The sequence below is a fragment of the Gossypium hirsutum genome, chromosome A05 (assembly GCF_007990345.1).
Source record: "Gossypium hirsutum isolate 1008001.06 chromosome A05, Gossypium_hirsutum_v2.1, whole genome shotgun sequence".
Classification (NCBI taxonomy): Eukaryota; Viridiplantae; Streptophyta; class Magnoliopsida; order Malvales; family Malvaceae; genus Gossypium; species Gossypium hirsutum.
This window is the reverse complement of record NC_053428.1, coordinates 41,430,380-41,450,815: the sequence shown is the minus strand read 5'-3', so window position 1 is coordinate 41,450,815 and position 20,436 is coordinate 41,430,380. Positions and strand designations below refer to the sequence as shown.

Sequence of the window (20,436 nt, the reverse complement as noted above, 5' to 3'; positions counted from 1 at the left end):
AATCTACAGAACTTTTACAACAGATTATGGAACTTGCCAATTATGAGTAAGATAAAAATAACAATATGAAGAATAATACATAATTATGTCCCTACTTTGAACAATCTCCAGTCAAGGAAGCTGCAAGTTGTGAACTATCCACTTTGTCAGTCAGAGGAAAAATCGGTCAGTTGCATTTTCTGAGATTGTGCAATAGTCAAAATACCCTACAAGGGGTAAGGATTGATGGCTCCACCAGCCGCCAAAGACAATAATGGAAACCGTGGTTAGCCAATCTATTCAATAACATAGATGAAGAACAATGTACAAGACTTTCAAGAACATTATGGGTAGTATGGTACCAGAGAAACAAAGCCTATCACTAGGGTGAAAAACAAAACAGCAAGACTAATCATATTTATCAAGGCATTCCAAGCAGAGAGTAATCTTATAGACTCGGGAGGTTTAGAAAATATACATCAATATGATATTACTTGGAAACTGCCAAGAATAAAAAAGGTTAAAGGCAATTTTGACGCAGCGAATAATAAAAACTTACTAGTTTCGGTAACAGAAATTATATTTCGAGACTGTGAAGGGTCTATTTTGGCAGCATGCACTTACTAGAACCATTTTGTAGCTGATGCAATGATGAAAAAGGCGATTGCATGTCTTCAAGCAGTGTTAGTAGCTGAAGATCTAGGGTTTCACAACTTGGCAGTAGAAGGGGATTCCTTGACCGCCATTAAAAAAATCTAATCAAACACTGAGGATAAATTATATATCGCGGCGATTATACAAGAAATAAAGGAAAAAGCACAAAGGTTTGAAAACTTCATTTGCTATTTTGTTGGACGAAAAGCGAACCAGACAGTGCATATGATGGCAGAGGAAGAAAAGCAATAGACATAAACAAGGGTTTGGATCTAGGAAGCCCCCCAAAAAACATAATCAGCGGTCGAAGTATTGGGAAATGTGCCCCATATTGTAGTAAATATGTAACTATTTTCTATTTATTTGAACGATGAATAAATAAATAAAATTAATTTCACATTTCACTACTATGACTTTTTTATTTTCTGTCTTTTATATTTTGCATGCATAGTGACATTGTGACAAGCAAATATTAGCTCATTGATTGTCTAAAGTTCAAACTGAAGATCAGTGGCATTGTAAAGAATGTTTACATTGTCAGAAAGACAACTTAGGCATTGTAAAGAACGTTTACATTGTCAGAAAGACAACTTACTTCATTAAATTATCTAAATGAGTCCATAATCCCGTAAAATAATCAAAGTGAGCATTTGATTCAAATACTGAGAAGGATTATTATGTTGTTTACAATTCCAATTAAGGAGATGGCTAGTCTTGGCTATCGGAGCAGTTGACTCACGAGTAGAGACATAGATGTATTCATTGGTCGAATGATACATTAAACTAGACCCAAGATGAATTAATTTTGAATCTGGTTGTGAATTAATTCACTTGTGATGTTCATGGTGTGATCAACCTAAATCCTAAGTTAGTCACTGACCATGCGTATGCAATTCATGTGCTTTAATATAAGTGGATGCTTATGCTCTAAAGATGATCGAGCCCATAGTCAGTATGTTGGGTACATGACTGGTGTATGGCATGGCTTTACTAGCAACAGTGGAATTCATAACTCAATTAAAGAGTTAATGATATCTTCTCATTGGCATTGTGTGGATTGATAAATATGTAACGTGGCCACAGGTTGATTGTTCTCGAATGAGCAATTTATCACAATCATTTGTTGATAGTGCTCATATTATTCATTAAGAAAACATGATGGTGACAATGAGATAAAATGGGATTGTATTGAGTAAACAAATTTAACTCAAAGGAATCAAGGATATCATATGAGGGTAACGCACACGTGACAAGGTCATTGGACAAAGCAGTTGGATGAATTGCTTTCGTAAAGAGTATACAATAAGGAGTTTTCAATCATGGTACTTTTTGTGGATTAACTCCATGATTAAGTAATTGCGAATTATTGGAACGATGCTTCTGGATATAATTGCAATCACTAAAGCCTAATTGTATATGTCGAATTGGTCCCTCCGCTAGCTCAACAAAAGCTTGATTGGACTACATTTGAATCAAAAGAAAATTCTAAGACTTTGGGAACAATTTAATTGAGTTGATTTATTCGATGTGGAATTAAATTAGGTGGTTGTGAGAATTATTCAACTAGAGAATTTGATTAAATAATTTTCTTGAAAAATTAATTTGGAAAATCTAAGTGATTTTTGAAAAAATTAATTTTGATCATGTAAAATTAAAATGCTATTTTTGGAAATTAATTTTCAAGTCAGACAATTGGCCCAATAGGTAATTAAACTTGAAAATTGGATCTGAGATCGTTAAGCGGACCTGGGACCCCAAACCGAGACCAAGACCCAAAACTAATCGAACTGAGCTCGGTATGTAAAACCAGGCTAACAGTCTAACTGGTGGCTAGACCGGATCGGTCAGGTCGTCACTAACTCGGACCGGACCGACAGCAGCCAAACTGGCTCGGGGTGCCGTAAGGGTGTCGCACCTGCGTCATTGGACACGACGATGCCGGTGGTTGAGACGGCAGCATCCCGGTGGTCGGCAACGGTTGGTCATGATGATTGAGCAGTAGAAGTGTTACACTCCTACTGAGACTCTACTAGAGAATTTGATTTAAGATTAACTATTCCAAAAATAATATTATTTTAATAGTTTAATATTAAATTAAATTTAATACTTATCTTAATAGTATTTTATTAATTTAATATTAAAGTGATTATCTTAATATTATATTAATTTAATATTAAAGTGATTAAGGGCTAGTTTAGCAATACTTTTGAAAAATGTTGTGGAAAAGTGCTTTGGATACTTTTGAAAAGTTTGATTTAAAATTTGAGTGTTTAATATTGCTGTCAAAAAGTGTTTTTGAGAAATAAAATGTTCATTTTAAACATGTTGTTATCAAGTAACAAATATACATTTAAATAATATTTTAATTATTTCATATTATTATATTTTAGTAAGAATATAAAAAAATTATTAAACTTGTTAATATTTTAATATATGAAATATAAATTTTAAATATTTTTAACCAATAAATATTAATTATTTAAAAATTTTAATTACAATATATAAGCTATATTTTAAATATTTGTAATTAGATATTAACACGTTTGTATTATTTTAAAAAATATTTTTTTATTTTTAATTAATAATTTTAATATATTTGTAATTAAGCACTAAGAAAAAAAAAGAAGGAAAATACTATATTATTGGAGGGGTGAAAAAGTAATTAAGCAACAAAAGTGCTTTTGGGAGAGGAAAAGTTAAAAAATTTAGCTTCTCCTTTTTAGAAGTGCTTTTAAAAACCAAAAATTTCAACCAAAAGCAGCTTGTTTAGCAAAGCATTTTTTTCCAAAAGTGCTTTTAGAGCCAGAAGTATTTGTTTAAGCACTGCTAAGCAAGCCTTAAATTTAATCATAGTTGAATTCTCTAAATTCTCCCTATATAAAGAAAGCATTGGGTCATTATTTACACACACTTGAATTTAAGAGAAAGTTGTGTAGAGAAAATTCTCTGAAGAGATTATTATTCCAGAAAATTTCTAGAGATATTTTTTTGATTTACAACTTGACCCAAAATTTTAGAGAAATTACTAAATTACCCCACTAGTAATTTTTGTAAAAATTTTCTGATTCGAAGTGAACCCACACTCGGTAGACGTTAGCTTAAGGATAGCGAAGAAGATTACTCAATCGAAGCGCTCATCCTAGACGAATTGAAGAGGTACAATTTTGATTAAGTATTTATTACTTTAGATATCACAACCAAAATCTTGTTTTTGGAAATTTTTTAAAACTCTAGTTTTCCTTAAATTTATTTTCCGCTACGTTTTCCAGACTTTTTTTAAAACACGAAGAAAATAGAAGGATTATGACCGGTGTTGGAAATGAGTTGGAAGATAAAAATTACGAGAATTTGACAGCTTCTTTTCTACTAAGTACTCCATTAAGGACCCCTCTGATATAGATCTGATGAAAAAAGATAACAATGGAAGTAGAATAAAGGGTGGGTTGCCTAAAAGTTCGGTTTTTTGTGAGGTTTTCTTCAGATTTTCGGAAAGGGACAAGGGGATCTCATTTCGACTTTTGGTTTTTGATGTATGAGTATCTTGGCTTTTGACCACTTCATATCATTTTAAAAAATAATAATTAAAACACCACTTTAATTTAATAAAGATGTTTATGAATTAGTTTGGGCTTAAACATGATATTAATATATTTTATACTTATTCAAGTTTAGCATGACTCAAAATATGGGTCAAATTTTTACTTAAGCCTACTCATATTTATAAACAGCTAACATCGGTCCATTTTAGATCCACTTATGTTATTTTTTATTTTTTAAAAATCATATTATTTGGCCAAACTATACCCAAGGTCACTAAACTATTAGTAAGTTTATGTTTTGGTCGCTCAACTTTAAAAATTTATAAAATGGTCACTAAACTATTTGAAAGTTTTCATTTAAGTCACTGAGTTGTTAAAATCGCTACTATATGGCTCTTTTTGTTCACACGGCCTGCACCAAATGAAAGCTCTTTTTCTCTTCTCTTCTACAATTTATTGTTTTTCAAGAAACAACTTTGAATGCCACCAGTTTGCGAGCCAAACTCCAAGCAGCTTTTTTCTTCGATCTTTGACACTAATTGCTGGATCAACTTGAATTGAAGGTATGTTCTTCTACTTGTTAATGGATACTGATCCATTGTACCGGTCATCGAATCGTCACTTGGAGCTCACTAACCAAACTTAAAAAAGAAACTTAACAACTAGTGACTTAAATAAAAACTTTTGAATAATATGGTGACTTAAAAAAAACCTTTCAAATAGTGAAATGATCATTTTGTAACTTTTTGAAATTGAGTGACCAAATCGTAAACTTACTAATAATTTAGTGACATTTGGTGTAGTTTACCCTATTATTTTTAATTTAATATCCAATATATTTATATGTTTTCGTTTAAGCCACTTAACTTTTTTTAATGTTTGCATTATAGCATTATAAATTACTATATATTTAATCTAAATAATATAGAAAGTGATTCAAGCAGACTGGGCTCGAGTCTTGAATATTTGAACTCAAGTTTGACCCATATTTTAAACAGGTCTACTTTTTTTGCTTAATCTTATTTTCTGAGGTTAATATTTTTGTCCAAACCCTCTCTAATTTCGGACGAACTTTCTAACTTGAGTGGATAGTTTAACCATTGAACTAGTTTAAATCAAGACAGTCAACTAAATTAAGTATTTTCTTAATGGAAACCAACTGAATTAAGTTTTTGCATTATTTCAATGATCGTTATAAACAAGGGCAACGATAGGGGGTTGGTAGGGACCCCGACCCTCTAAAATGATAAATTTATATTTTAGCCCTTTAAAATTGATAAAGTTTTAAGTTAATACATGGTAAAATTACACTTTGTCCCCTATTGATAAACATTTGATTTAATTCTTTAAAAAATTATAAAAATATAAATTATTAAAATGGTAGCATAATCAAATTGATTTTCATCAAGACCTATTATATCATAAAGCTTAAATTCTACTATTAGTCCTTGTACTTTATGAAAGTTGTGGATTTAATCATTGTACTTTAATTTGATTATTTTTAGTCCTTGTACTATTCAAATTTTAATATTTTAGTCCTCACCAAATGATAATGGTTAAATTCATTAAGTTATGCTATTCTCAAAATATGATGTAGCAAACATATCATCATATGTGTAATGTCATGTTAACTTGTTAGTTCCACATATTCATCACTAAAAGTCCAATTAATGGATTAAATATTGTAATTACATCAAGATTGAAATTTCAAAATTTGAAAAGTATAAGAATTTAGAATGATCCAATTGGAAAATATAAACTAAATCTACAACTATATGCATAGTACAAGACTAGTCATTGAGTTTAACAAAACATATTCAATTTCTAGTGTTTGAGTCAATATTAAAATTTTAAAATTCAAAAAGTATAGAACTAAAGTTGACTAATTCTAAAAGTATAAGAACTAAAATTGATCAAATTAAAATATATAAACTAAATTCACAACTTTCTCAAAGTACAAGGATTAATAGCAGAATTTAACCTGTAGTAAATCTCGACGGACCTAAACACTCAAAACCCTTTTCTCGGCTTCCTTTCCAAAATTGTATGTCATCATAATCCTCTATGGGATCAACTTTATCCTGCTAACCAATCATCCCATATCCAGCTCCGCACTTGCTCACTCCGTCGAAGGCTTTGTACATCAAGAGATCACAAAGCCTTCTCAATTTCCCCCTTGAAATTAATTTTTCAAATTCAATTTTGATGAATTCTTAATTTGTGTAAAGAAGAAAAAAGGAAATACTAATCGGAAATGTTTCCACAGTTCGGAGCGACTGCGGAGACGTTGAGCAAGGCGTCGACGATGGTGTTCCGGATCGGAACCGATGCTCACCTCTACGACGATCCGGATGACGTCAGCATAGCTCCGCTTTTAGATAGTAAATTCGATTCGGAGAAGTGTGAGGCTCTCAAGCGACTCCTCGCTCTCATCGCTCAAGGCTTCGACGTCTCCAATTACTTCCCTCAGGTAATTTGTTTTTCATTTTTTTATTTCTTTTTATTGAATGAACTCTGAAAAAATTACTTAAAATTTAATATTGAAGTGATCTGGATTTTGTAATTTCATTCAGAGGACCTTTTTGACTGCTGATAAGGTTTCTGGAAAGTGTAAATAAATTTAAGTGTTTGAAAGTTTAAATATCATTGTTTAATAGAAGGTGTAGTGAACTTATCACAGGATAATTGAGAAAGAAAATTAAGCTATCGAGTGTTGTAGTTATAATTCATTGGATCTTTATTTATAGCTGTACTCTGATTAGTTAAGAAATGGTTGAATCGGGTCTAGGAGTGTTGATAAATACAGATAGCTGTTCATAATTGCATTCATGATATGAAATCAGGGTTTGGTAATGGATACTTTTAAATCTTATATTTGTTTGTTAATTGAGGTGTACATATGTTTTTCATCTCTCTGGTTGCTTGAATTACAGGTTGTTAAAAACGTGGCATCTCAATCTTTGGAAGTAAAGAAACTTGTTTATTTGTATCTACTGCATTATGCTGAAAAGTATGTTTCGCAAACTTCTCTTACAATATTCTTTTTATTTTCCTATGGTTGCTTCCATATGTTAAGAAGCAATATTAGTAAATGAGGGAATATTAGTATGAACAAAGAACATGCTTGCTTGAAATCTATCTCTAATTGCACTGGATAGAAACGGTATCAAGTTTAATTAGTTATTAGATAAGAGTAGTTATTAGTTATTAGATCATGGTTTTTAGGCACTTTTCAAGTTTAATTAATTACAATTCATTTTGAAGAACTTTTCTTTTTCTTAATAAAAGCAGTGCTTGAGATGGTGGAAACTCATTAGTTTAAAATAATAGTGGCTCAAAGGAGAGGTGATGAGTGACCTGGATTGTATTTCTTGTGTTAAAGCAGGTACATTGAACTTATTGTTAATGTTTCTGTGTTTAATTTTGTAGGCGTCCCAACGAAGCATTGTTGTCAATTAATTGTTTCCAGAAGGATTTGGGGGACCCTAATCCCTTGGTGAGAGCATGGGCACTTCGCACCATGGCTGGAATTCGTCTTCATGTTATTGCACCTCTTGTTCTGGTGGCTGTGGGCAAGTGTGCTAGAGATCCATCTGTCTATGTTAGAAAATGTGCAGCTAGTGCTCTTCCAAAAGTACATGATTTGCGCCTAGAGGAACATACCTTGGCAATTGAAGAGGTTCAATTGATAGATTTATTTCTTCATGGTTATTTTTGCTTTCATGTTTTCCACAATTTATTATGACCTTACTTTGCTACGACTCGATTTCCATTGTTAAGATCAGTCAAAAACTGCTTCCTTAAAAGGTTTGGTATTTTTGGACAGAAGGTTTTAGACTAATTTGACATGCAATATGCAAAGATAATATCTTTTCATCTTTTGTGCCTGCATTTTTCAGGAATTTTTTTACCTAAATAAACATTCATAGATTTGTGCTTCTTTACTTGGACGTTCAATTTTAGATGTCTTTAGTAGCATGACACGTTAGACATCTATCTCTTGTTATAATACATTTCGATTGGGTTGGATTTGTACCATTAATTAATTATACTTTGCAGATTGTTGGGATGTTGTTAAATGACCGCTCCCCTGCCGTAGTTGGTGCTGCTGCTGCTGCATTTGCTTCTGTTTGTCCATATAATTTATCTTTGGTCGGGAGGAATTATAGAAAGTTATGTGAGATTCTTCCTGATGTGGAAGAGTGGGGTCAGATAGTCTTGATTGGAATTCTTTTACGCTATGTTATTGCAAGGCATGGGCTAGTGAAAGAATCCATTATGTTTTCTCTGCAATGTACTGAGAGCTCACATTCTGCAAAAGATGGTTCAGATGTTGACTTTGGACTAGTTAAGGAATCCACTGACTTGAGTGGGACATGTGATTCTGAATTTTTAAACACAATTTCCAGGTGCTATATGGAGGGTCCGGATGAATATTTATCTAGGTCAAGTTATGCCAACAGGGAGTCCTTTGAATTAAATGGTGCACAATTTACATCTGGAAAAAGTAATGATGATGTCAAGATCCTGCTTTATTCTACATCTCCCCTGTTATGGAGTAACAACAGTGCTGTGGTACTAGCAGCAGCTGGTGTACACTGGGTTATGGCACCAAAGGAGGATGTTAAGAGAATCATTAAACCACTCTTGTATTTGCTGAGATCCTCTAATGCCTCAAAATATGTGGTATATTACATGTCCTTATTTCTTCTATTTCATGCATTTACAATATGACATCTTTATACTGTTCTATGTTTATATGAAACTTGATAGGTAGTTGTGCATAAAAACACGATGTAAAATATGCACACATGTATGTATCCATGAATGTTCTTAGTTGGATGCTTTACTTCATCGTGGAGTTCTCTATTTCAATGAGCATCGAAGATTTTGCCTTGTTTTGTTCTTGCTTAACATAATTTCAAGAAGTTTTTGATTCTGTAGTGTCTTTATGTTATGAATTACACAAGAATTATTACTACAAAGTTCTTTTTTAAGGTTATATTATGGTTTGGTCTTGCTCCATCCATACTGCCAGTAGCTGCATATGTGATGTGGATAATGCCACATTACATGGTTTTTATATAATTGGAGTTCCATACTTTAATTGTTCTATGATTACTACTCTTGTGACATTTCCTTTGGTATACCCAATTCTTAGATTTTGGTTAATCTTCCTAGTTTATGTTTCAAGTTTATTGCTGGGAGGTGGCTAAAATGGTTATTTTGATTTTTTCATGAGCAGGTTCTACGCAACATTCAAGTGTTTGCTAAAGCAATGCCTTCTCTCTTTGCTCCATACTTTGAGGACTTCTTCATTTTCTCTTCTGAATCATATCAAATCAAAGCCTTGAAGCTTGAGATACTTTCTTACATTGCTACAGATTCATCCATTTCTTCTATTTTCAAAGAGTTTCAGGTAGTAGCCGCCTTCCTAAGAAATTTCCTATCCTTCTTGTGATTTGCATTTTGTAGATATAGAAGACAGAAGAAATAAATGTTACATTGAAACTTTTCTCTGGGTTTTTGCAATTAGTTTCCTACACATCCATCTAGATGTTCTAGAAGAAGATATCACTGTAGTCCTCAGTATTGAGGAGGATGTTATTTCTGGCCTTTTTCATTCTATGCAAATCATTTTGTTTTAGGATTTGCTTCTGTGTATTTGGTGTGATAATATATCGTTGGAATTATTTTTGTACTGGCAAAAACCTTAGTAAGTAACTAAACTAAATGTGTTATATGGACCATTTCTGGATCACCTTAATTTTAAACAGATTGGTTCTGTTTAGTTTTGCAATATACAGCTCTTTTCTTTTCTTTTTTTAACCAATGACTATTCAGATTCTATTTAAAAGGAGGTTGCACATCTGAGCTCATCTAAGTTACCTGTTACTGACGTTGCTTAGCCTAACCATATGTATATTGTACTTTTGGTGCTTGACTGTCCAAGGCCTTATCCTTACACTATCAACCTTGGAAAACTGAAAAGAAAGAAAAAAATGTACTAGTAACTCCCCTGATATGTTTTAGGAAAAACAAAGAGATTGGGACGCAATGGATTTGAAAAAATTCAATAATTTTCAGTTTCCACTTTTGAGCATCTGAGTGACACTAAGCCATTTCTTAGTCAGTATCACAAAAGAAATGATCTTGAGGCCAGTTGACCTGTTGAAATTTCATTTGTTATACAAGTATGCTAACCCCTGATTGCACGAATTGGTACTTATATTTTTGTTTGTTCTTAGGATTATATTAGAGATCCAGACAGGCGATTCGCTGCTGATACAGTTGCTGCAATTGGTCTATGTGTGCAACGGCTTCCAAAAATGGCACATATATGTGTAGATGGGCTGTTGTCTCTGACTAGACAGGGTTAGTTCCTCTTTCCTACTACTGGTTGTTTAGTAATGTTCTAGAGAATTTAGTCCTTGTTCTTTGAGCTGTTGCTGAACTTTGCAGAGTTCGTGACAAAAGATTTTGGGTTTGAAGATCAAGAAGCGGGTATTTTGACTCAGGTTATTATGTCTATAAAATCAATCATAAAGCAAGACCCACCAAGTCATGAGAAGGTATCCTTTTTTTGCTTGTTTCTTTTTAAGCTTTAGCTTTGCCTTTCAGCTTTTTTTTTTTGGCTGAATATTTAAATTATTTGTGTTTCTGCTTTCAATTCACAGTTTAAACTAATTCGTTTTATTTTACTTTTGTACATATGCATATATTGTATTATTCAGTTGCAAACCTTATATTTCATTATTTATTATATGTTATTTTCACACGCACATGTGTGTTCAAATATTGCATATATCATATCATTATTAGTTTCAAACTATAGGTTTCATTTATTATTTTATGTTATTTTCACACGCATGGGTGTATTTTAAATATGTAGTTTCCATATGCATACGCATGTGATACAATTACTAGTGTCTATAAAATCAATCATAAAGCAAGACCCACCAAGTCATGAGAATGTATGCTTTTTCTGCTTGTTTATTGTTAAGCTTTATATAAGGTCAAGGACAATATATAACACATACTTATTTCACTTATGATGTTTCTTTCATCAGCTGTTCCTGAATTTTGTTTCTACTTATTGTTGCAACTTTATGTCTATATTTACTTTTACTTTGTCGGTAAGGTGGGTTTAACGAGAATGGCTACCACAGTGGTGCTCTACGTCGTGTTTCTCTATTACTCTATCCTACTTTCTAACTTCTTTATAAGCCTTGTGGTATTTTCAGAGGTTCATATTAGTTGGTTGATAATTGACCTTTTCCTTTCTTTCTTTTAAAGGTTATAATTCAGTTGGTCCGCAGTTTGGATTCAGTCAAGGTGCCTGCAGCTCGTGCAATGATTATTTGGATGGTTGGAGAATATAGCTCTTTGGGTGAGATAATTCCTAGGATGTTAACCACGGTGCTGAAGTATCTTGCATGGGGTTTTCCTTCAGAAGCACCAGAAACAAAGCTTCAAATTCTTAACACAGTGTGTAAGGTATTTCCTGGAGCCATAATATTCTCCTTTTAACGTGCTATAGTTGCTGCCTCTGTAATATGTTCCATTTACTACTTATATACATAGAAATAGTTTAAGATTAGCACTTGGAATCCTCTCTCTGTTCTCTCTTAAAAAAAATATACTTACAACACTTGGGTTTTGAACACCATTCATCTATTGGATTCTTTTATGTAGTCAGAGGATTTGTAATGGTAATTGAAGTAGATGTCTTTCTTCCAAAGAAAATGAAAGAAAACTAAAACTTGGAAACTTAGTCATGATTTTGTTTCCTATGTCAGATACACACATTAGACTGATGCGCAAACTGGATATTTACCTTACTATGTGGTCAAGCATGTTATATACATTAGCATCTATACTCTACATCTTTTGAATTCTCTGGAGGTAATTGATATTGTTTCCACTGGCAATTGTCCAAGGAGTTCTACCAAAACTAATCTGATTTGGAGTGAAGAGTTATGCAATATTCTGGTTTCTTTTGTTGCGTGATGATTCCACTGCTTGTCACTAAGCCCTTCCAGTTCTTTCCTTTTGTCTAAGTTAATGCTGGCATTTTCTACTCTCAGATCAAGATATTCTTGATCCATTGGAGTAGCAATGTTCTATTATTTCCAGAAAACAACATTGCCCTTCCTCAAATTAATCAGTTTTTGCTTTATTTATGATGTGGATGGAGGTTGTCAGTCTGAACAAGTTGCATCAAATAGCATATCGTAATAGGAAAAGAGGCAGCAATTTGTTACCGTTGCATGTTATCTTTAATATGTTGTACATTTTGTAGTTTATCAGTTTTCCTTGTTTGATGTTAATGTTCAGAGAAAAAGTCTTAGTTGTCTGCACTTGCAGGTTCTAGAAGGTGCAACAGGAGACGATCTGTGGACATTCAAGAAAATATTCAGCTATTTGATTGAATTGGCTGAATGTGATTTGAACTATGATCTTCGTGACCGAGCTCGTTTATTGAAGAAACTTCCATCATGCAACTTAGTCTCTCTAGGACTGGAGGAAGGAACAAATGATCTTCCTGGAAACGACCTTCTGCATATAGTTGCTGAGTGCATATTAGGAAGACAAACAAGAAAAGTGAAACCTAAATCATTTAGTTACCGGTATTATCTGCCTGGGTCTCTCTCGCAGATAGTTCTTCATGCAGCTCCAGGGTATGAGCCTCTCCCAAAGCCTTGTAGTTTGCTCCTTGATGACCTCAATGTGGCTGAAGGAACGAGTGAAATGAAAAGGGCGGCCGATTACAGTGGGACAGATGATTATGGCTCATCATCAGATCCTTCAGATGAGGAAAGTGCTTCTGATTATGATTCTCAACGTTCAGTCACTGAATCTAGTGGCAGTGATCGTGGCGATGACAGTGAATTTACTAGTGAAGGAAATGATAATGCAGATCCATTGATTCAGATTTCAGACATCGGCAATGCTTCTGAAAATCAGAATGGAGTTTCTCAGTCTTCTCCTGCTAATCTGGGGGAATTGATGTCGAATAGAGCTCTGGAGTCATGGTTGGACGAACAGCCTGGTTCATTGAACCCATGCCTGCCAAAACAAAGTCAAGTCCAAATATCATCAGCAAAAATATCTGTTGGGGATGTTGGAAAGCAGGTTAAACAAAAAAGTTATTCACTGTTAGACCCTGCTAGTGGAAATGGTTTGAAGGTGGATTATTCTTTTTCATCAGAAATATCAAGTATATCCCGTCTACTTGTATGCATAGAAGTTTTCTTTAAGAACTGTTCATCAGAGATTATATCAGAAATAACCTTGGTTGATGAGGAATCTAACAGAGCCTTCGATTCTGCTGACAAGACTGCTGTTGTAAATGAGAGGTACATCTATTCTTGTCTTTGAAGTTCCCAGGATATCATGTTTATGCATCTTTCATTAACTATTTGATTGATCAATTGTTGAAAAGCTCTATATTATTGTTCCTTCAGATGTTCATATATTGACGAGTCTTTCAGTAATCAAAGAATCTAGAGGAATTTACAAGCTCAACTGAATTCACTCTGTTTCATTTTAGTCATCTAAATTCTTTAATAGGAGACGAGTTAAAGCATCTCATTTCAGAAGCTCTAGCTCATATTCTGCAGTTTGAAGTTCTACTTTCTTTGTTTAACTAGTATGTTCATGTAGTGTTACATTTTGTATATTATATTCTTCGATATGTGTTAGCATTTAGTCGTTTTATGCCTTAAGCAATGTTATCTCAGTACGTAATTTCTTGATACTGCAGCCCCTTGACATCCTCTGATGATGTGCCAACACTAGTTCCGATGGAGTCGATTGTTTCTTTAGAACCTGGTCAGACGACAAGAAGGATTCTTCAAGTTCGCTTTCATCACCATCTATTGCCTTTGAAGCTAGCTTTATATTGTGATGGGAAGAAGCTTCCAATTAAGTTGCGGCCTGATATTGGATATTTTGTAAAACCCTTACCAATGGATGTTGAAGTCTTCATCGATAAAGAATCTCATCTCCCAGGGATGTTTGAATATGCAAGGAGGTTAGTCATCACCTCTTAGTTCTCTCTGCTGGATATTGAGTTGAAATTTATTTGTATTTACAACTTTTTTTAAAAATCAATATCATGGCAATTTGATTTCTCCCCATGATTAAAAAATCAGACCAGCATAGCCGCTTGGATCGATTGAATTGGGAACTAGCAGGCTATCCGGTCCAACATAGTTTTTTAACATTGGGAGCCAATGAACCAGCATAGATTTTTTTTTTCTTTTAAAAAAAATGGAGTTTTGATCAAACCGATCAGTTGAATCAGAGGTCCCACTAGTTTGACCTCCACTCCGGTTTTTTAACATTGATTTCTCCTCTCTAAGGTTATACTGTAAAATGAGTACTTGTTTCGTTCCTTTATTACACGGCATTCTTCACCAGATTGTTGTGTATAACAGTTGCACTTTCACTGACCACATTGTGGAGCTAAACAAGGAGAATGGGGATAGCTTGTTAGTCAAAGACAAATTTCTTGCAATTTGTGAGAGCTTAGCACTAAAAATGCTTAGCAATGCAAATCTTTGTCTCGTATCTGTCGATATGCCCATTGCTGCTAACCTAGACGATGCATCGGGTTTGCGCTTACGGTTCAGCTCTGAAATCTTGAGTAGTTCGATTCCTTGTTTAATTACCATTGGCGTTGAAGGTAAGTGCACTGATCCATTAAACTTATCCATTAAAGTAAACTGTGAAGAAACTGTTTTCGGCCTAAATCTGTTAAACAGAATAGCAAATTTCTTAGTTGAGCCTACCCTTTCTTAAAATCATTTTTGGTGGTTTTGGTTGAAATTGACGACCTTGTCGATGTTTGAAGAGTAATCAGATTATGATTGAGTGATAGATATGTTTGTATTTAGATTTTTTTTTTTGTCCTTTTTAAGTTCTATTATGTATTAAAAAGATCCTTGAAGGATCATATGATCATACTCTTTCCAATGAGGGTTGAATACGAACAGTTAAAAAGAGAAACGAATTTTTTTTAATTCATATTGTTGTTCACCAGTGATGAATTTTTAATTCATCGAATTGTGAATTATTATGATTTCATTTTTTCCCCTTATGTGGAAATGATCTGTTTTTATGCTTTTCTTTTTAGTTCTTTTAGCAGAGTTTGTGGCTTTTTTATATTTACCGTTATTAGTGTTTTAACAAATTTGAAATTTAGTAGTGCACTTTTATTTTCAATAAAAAATTTAATCCCATCTTTCGTAATTTAAGCTCCAAGATTCAATTATTAATATTATTAAATTTATTAATGTTAACATTTTAAAATTAAAAAATAACCCGGTAATAATATAATTAATTTTTATTTAACAAAATAGTTTTAATAATGTTAACAATTAGAACTTTGAGATCAAAAAAAGTAAAGAAACTAAATTTTTAAAAATAAAAATACAAGAACTAAATTTTAAATTTATCGAAAATATAAGACTTATAACATATTTTAATTAAATAATAAATGAAACTAGAGGCATCAAAATTTAGAAAATTTAAAACTATTCATTATTTTGCGTGTGATTATTACACAAATAGAGAGATGGTATAGGACCCTCCGGTCTACTTGAATTAACCTTTGCCATCAACCGCGTTGAAGACTTAATTGTGTACACATAGAACCAGGGTTGCGCATGGTTTGGTGAAGGGTATTAACACCTGAATCACGAATCATCCATGCCAAGATTGGACTGTGAATTTACTCATGACTCATGAACCTTTAACGCCGATTTTAAGATCCCAAACTGTTGATCCCCCTCCCCCCTCCATATAACAACATTGACGGCTAAAATGCACCAGCCCCAAATCATGGCATCAACATTCAATATGCAACCGCAACATCTGATTGCGATTCCTCGCGGTCAGATTCAATAATCAGAGGACTTTTCTGGAAGTTATTTCTTAGCTGACCGCAGGCAGCGCTTGCATCCAGACCCCTTGTCTGACGAATACTAACAGTTATTTTACGAGACTCCAGTGCACCTGCAAATGCTGACACCTGCAAAAATAGAATTCAGGATTAATGTATATGATCAAGAAATTCAAGAATTTATTTCAGGCAGAAATGAGGGGGAAATGATAAATAGTTGTAGGTATACTGTTTTTTTGTTCGGCCGTCGATACTCAGAGCCCTCTATCGGATTGAAAGGTATCAGATTGACATGATAACCACGTCCCCATTCATGCAGTAGCTCAGCTAGTTCTCGTGCTTGTTCTACTGAATCATTCACCCCAGCTGCATTAAAAATAAAATAAAATAAAATTACAGCTTTAAACCACTTGAAGTCGCAAAAGTAGTAACAAGGTGCTAAAAAAGCGCTTGCCCGAGTAAAGTAAGGTGCAATACATGTGTGAATACTGAATATATATAATGTGCATATCTATGTCTATACACAAAGTTGTCCAGCTTATATTACAGAACGTTAAGAAGTATTTGATGTTATCTCCTTTCTTACTAGTAAAGGCAACAACTAGAAAATTAAAGAAATTCAATGGCAAGCTTTTTTTGTGATGCCTAGATAAACCAAAGCATTCACAAAGAGCTTTTGTTTTTTCTGTGGCACTACATGCAATGACAACACTGGGCATGAAAGAAACTTATTAATGTGAAACACCAGGTACCTAGCAGTGCATATTCAAAGGAGACTCGCCGACTGGTTTCGGCGAAGTAATCCCGGCAGTCCTTCATGATTGCATCAAGGGGGTAAGATTTTGCACTGGGCACTATCATTTCCCTGAGTTTCTGGTTTGGAGCATGTAAGCTAATGACAATAAGTCAGTTAAATTAACATTGAAAAAGCTTAAGAATCAATATCCTTTAGATATTCGAGTCAAGTTGCAGTTTTTACATAAAACAGACCTGACGGCCAATGTTGATTGAAGCTTGTGAGAAGCTAGTTTTTTTATGGTGTTTGGAACTCCCACAGTGGAAATTGTAATCATTCTTTGCCCTATTTGAACATCCTGGAGACCAAAAATGAATTAATCAAACATCATAAATGAGCTTAATAGTAATGCAGCACATAATTGAGCCAGATCGAACTTAAGTTTTAAGATGCACAAGGTCGAGCTTAACTAAAAATTCGAGTCTCAAAGCTCGCCTCAAGCTCAAGAGTTTTACTTTGAAGATGGAGCTTGATTTGAGATACAGAACACACTGCTTGACCTCAATCAATTAGGCTTGTTTAATTGAGTAAAATTAGGATGCTCGAATTCAACTCGTTCAATAGCTTGAACTGGTTTAACTCAAAAATAACTGAGCAAAATTTGAATTGTTTTTCAAGATGAACCCGAGTAGCCTGTGACACAAAGTATTGTTTACATCCTAGTAGAAACAAAGGTTTCCTTTATTAGGAAGAAGAAGAATCAACTACATTTTATATCAGACTATAATAATACTTTAGACCACTAATATGTTGCACCAGAAAAAGTTGCAACTTGCAAACAATTCACCTTATTCAAGCATTGATGAGCGTCAAGTACTGACTTCAAATTCAACATGGGCTCCCCCATTCCCATGAACACTACATTTGTCACTCTGTGCTTGAAAATATCCTCGATAGCCAATACCTGTTCACAAAAATTGTCTTTACCACATATTACTCAAATCATAATGTCATCGTTGTAAATTCTAAAGAACAAACAGCCTCTATTCTTCCAGAATCTAGAACTTTAGCTAGCATTGAATCTCAAACCTACCAAATATCACCACTTCAGAGAGATTGCATAAATCAACCGAACTAAATTCTAGAAAGAGCTTTGAAAAGCATGTATGTACATGAAAAAGGAAAATTGAAGAAGCAGATCATATGTCTGCTCAATAATTTCTAGCCTTTGAAGATTCATTGAATACCTGTTCTTTTAGCCAACTCTCAAAAGCGGCTATACGAACCAACTAAGTTAAATTCTGGATTTTGATCACTTTATTTTCTAAAGTTATAAAAGCATGTACATAAAAGCAAAAAGTTGAAGAAATGGATTATATGATGCTTAATAAGTTTGTGCATTTCAAGATTCCTTGAGCACTCTCTGTTTCTAGCCACCTCTTAAAAGGTGACTACATGAATCACTAAGCTAAGGTCCGGATTTTAGCCTCTTTAATTTATAGAAGAGTTGAAGAGCATTTACGTACATGGAAAAAATAAAATAAGAAATGGATTAAATACCTGCTCAATAATTTCATGCCTTTGAAGATTCCTAGAATACCCTCCCTTTCCAGTGGCACAAAATGAACAACGCAAGGGGCAGCCTACCTGAATACCAAAATAAAACACAAAACAAGAAAACAATCAATAGGCATTGCATGGGATAACACCAGAAATACATAACTAAGCAAAGAAAATCATCCACCAACCAACTCCTAACAGGAACCAGAAAACATAAATCACAAAAACGGAAAAGAAATCACCTGTGATGATACGCATGCAGTAAGACGCATCGAACCCTTTTCATCTTCAACTGGAATGCCAACTGTTTCGATCAATCTGTTATCCTCCAACTTTAACAATAACTGAATGATCAACAAAAAAAAGACACATAATTAAGAATAAAAACCGACAACGAACCACAAAGCAAAATATTATCTAATTTACCAGGGAAAAGATTGAGCACCCAGAAGTTCATGATAAAATCTAAATATGGATAAACCAAGTAAAAATAGAGCCTCTATATCTAGTCATTACTTTGCGCTACATCCTTATTACTTCATTAAAGTTTCTAAAATATGTAAAAGATATAATAGAATATAAGCAAATAACTAAAATCCACACATTATAATCATTCACAAAAGTATAGTTTAACTTTTATATATATTCTAAAAACAATTTGATTTCATCTCCAATAGCAGTTTTTACTTCATGCTATCGTTTTTAAGCTAAGTGAAAATCAATTATATTATCCAACCTTTATTTTTTCCTAAGACATATGCACTCAAGACCTATGTTTGACATAGATTTAGACATTTGATTTCATCTCAAATGCAGTTTTTACTTTATGCTTCCATATTTAAAACTAAGTAGTAAAATTAATCTATATTATTAGATCTCTTCACTTTCTCCTATAGCCTATGTGTATGAGACCTGTGTTCGACATATATTCAGATCTATTATTTCATCTCAAAGCAATTTTCACTTTATGCTTTCGGATTAAAAACTAAATAGTAAAAATACCTATCTTACCCGAACTCTTCTATTTTAATTAAAGTACATGTGTTTGACACCTATATTCCACACATTGGGATAAGAGTAAGAGATATCATCCTCCAAACAGATTTAAAAGCTTTTAAGAATTTATGTACCTGTTTTGAACTCATACACTAGATCGCAAATCCAAATAACATAGAAATTAACAACCAAAATATAACATTCAATAGCATAAAATTACCTTAACGGTGCCATCAGCAGCAGTAACGGTGTGGTAAATTGGAGACCTTCCTATTTTCCATCCAGCTTTTATAAGATCATTTCTAAATGCTTGAGGCACTGTTTTTATTTTTTTTAAAAAGAGCTAAAATTTCACCAAATTAATAAATAAAAATTATATAAAATGATTCTCACAGTGACTGAAATCCTGAATTTCTTTTGCCTTTCTCTTGTAAATTAAATGGTGTAGTTGCTTCCCTCTGTAACTTTGCTATATAATTAACAAAAAAAAAGGGAAAAAAAGAACAGTATGAGAATTTTTCAAGTGAAATAAATGAATGTAAATTTAAGTTGTGTAATTACCTGGCCGAACTCGACGGCGAGTTGTTGAAGGTCATGTTCAGACATGCCGAGGAGGACGCGAGGGTCCACGTGAGGGGCACGAGCGGTTGAGGTAGGGGAGGAGACGGTGAGATTGCGCGACGGCGTGACGGTGGTGGAGGCGGAAGCGGAGACGGTGAAGGAACGGTGACGGGTGGCACGTGCGAGAGGAACGACGCAAACGTGCTGAAGCATGGAAATTTTGGTTGCAAACATGGCGTTCATCGTCTTTGAATTGAAGAGCAATAACCCTCTCTGTATAATATCAACAGTTTCAGCCTCATGAAATGGCTAAATCCTTAAACCTCAGCCTTTAGTGAAAAGACCAATTTACCCCTACTCCAAATCAATGGCTTGAGATAGTTATATGGGGCCTTCTGTTTTTCTTATGGTCCGAAAGAAATATGGGCTTTAAGGGGATATATTCTGGCCCAATTAAAATAATGAAATTTTGTGAATAAATGCAGTGGATAATGCATCAAATT

At 33.7% G+C, this 20,436-nt stretch overlaps 2 protein-coding genes across 3 annotated transcripts; one reads left to right on the top strand and one right to left on the bottom strand.

Annotated features, from left to right (window-relative positions):
* Window positions 1-6,165: 6,165 nt before the first annotated feature.
* Window positions 6,166-15,203, top strand: LOC107897306 (AP3-complex subunit beta-A). Its single transcript, XM_016822720.2, has 11 exons — window positions 6,166-6,642; window positions 7,106-7,182; window positions 7,602-7,851; window positions 8,232-8,858; window positions 9,418-9,591; window positions 10,421-10,547; window positions 10,635-10,744; window positions 11,469-11,669; window positions 12,540-13,531; window positions 13,939-14,208; window positions 14,615-15,203. The coding sequence occupies exons 1-11, from the start codon at window positions 6,427-6,429 to the stop codon at window positions 14,976-14,978; spliced, it is 3,408 nt and encodes a 1,135-aa protein (XP_016678209.1). The 5' UTR covers window positions 6,166-6,426; the 3' UTR covers window positions 14,979-15,203.
* A 493-nt stretch (window positions 15,204-15,696) lies between these two features.
* Window positions 15,697-20,284, bottom strand: LOC107897305 (probable dual-specificity RNA methyltransferase RlmN). 2 transcript variants are annotated; one of them, XM_016822719.2, is made up of 10 exons: window positions 19,934-20,284; window positions 19,766-19,841; window positions 19,593-19,657; window positions 18,619-18,720; window positions 18,377-18,463; window positions 17,664-17,780; window positions 17,071-17,174; window positions 16,833-16,972; window positions 16,310-16,446; window positions 15,697-16,209 (listed from the first exon to the last, which is right to left on the bottom strand). In XM_016822719.2, the coding sequence occupies exons 1-10, from the start codon at window positions 20,174-20,176 to the stop codon at window positions 16,033-16,035; spliced, it is 1,248 nt and encodes a 415-aa protein (XP_016678208.1). In that variant the 5' UTR covers window positions 20,177-20,284; the 3' UTR covers window positions 15,697-16,032. The 2 variants fall into 2 exon arrangements, with proteins under 2 accessions (XP_016678208.1, XP_016678207.1); XM_016822718.2 differs by having other exon boundaries at window positions 19,593-19,690; window positions 19,934-20,247.
* Window positions 20,285-20,436: the final 152 nt, after the last annotated feature.

Bases quoted from the DNA above. Each gene is read 5' to 3' on its own strand.
- LOC107897306 (XM_016822720.2), top strand. From the start codon at position 6,427: ATGTTTCCACAGTTCGGAGCGACTGCGGAGACGTTGAGCAAGGCGTCG. The intron at 8,859-9,417 runs GTATATTACATG...TTTCATGAGCAG, and splicing joins CTAATGCCTCAAAATATGTG to GTTCTACGCAACATTCAAGT. The intron at 14,209-14,614 runs GTTAGTCATCAC...TGTGTATAACAG, and splicing joins ATGTTTGAATATGCAAGGAG to TTGCACTTTCACTGACCACA.
- LOC107897305 (XM_016822718.2), bottom strand. From the start codon at position 20,176: ATGAACGCCATGTTTGCAACCAAAATTTCCATGCTTCAGCACGTTTGC. The intron at 18,464-18,618 runs GTGATTTCTTTT...TTTGGTATTCAG, and splicing joins CTGCATGCGTATCATCACAG to GTAGGCTGCCCCTTGCGTTG. The intron at 17,781-18,376 runs GTATTTAATCCA...TTTTGTGAACAG, and splicing joins GGCATGAAATTATTGAGCAG to GTATTGGCTATCGAGGATAT.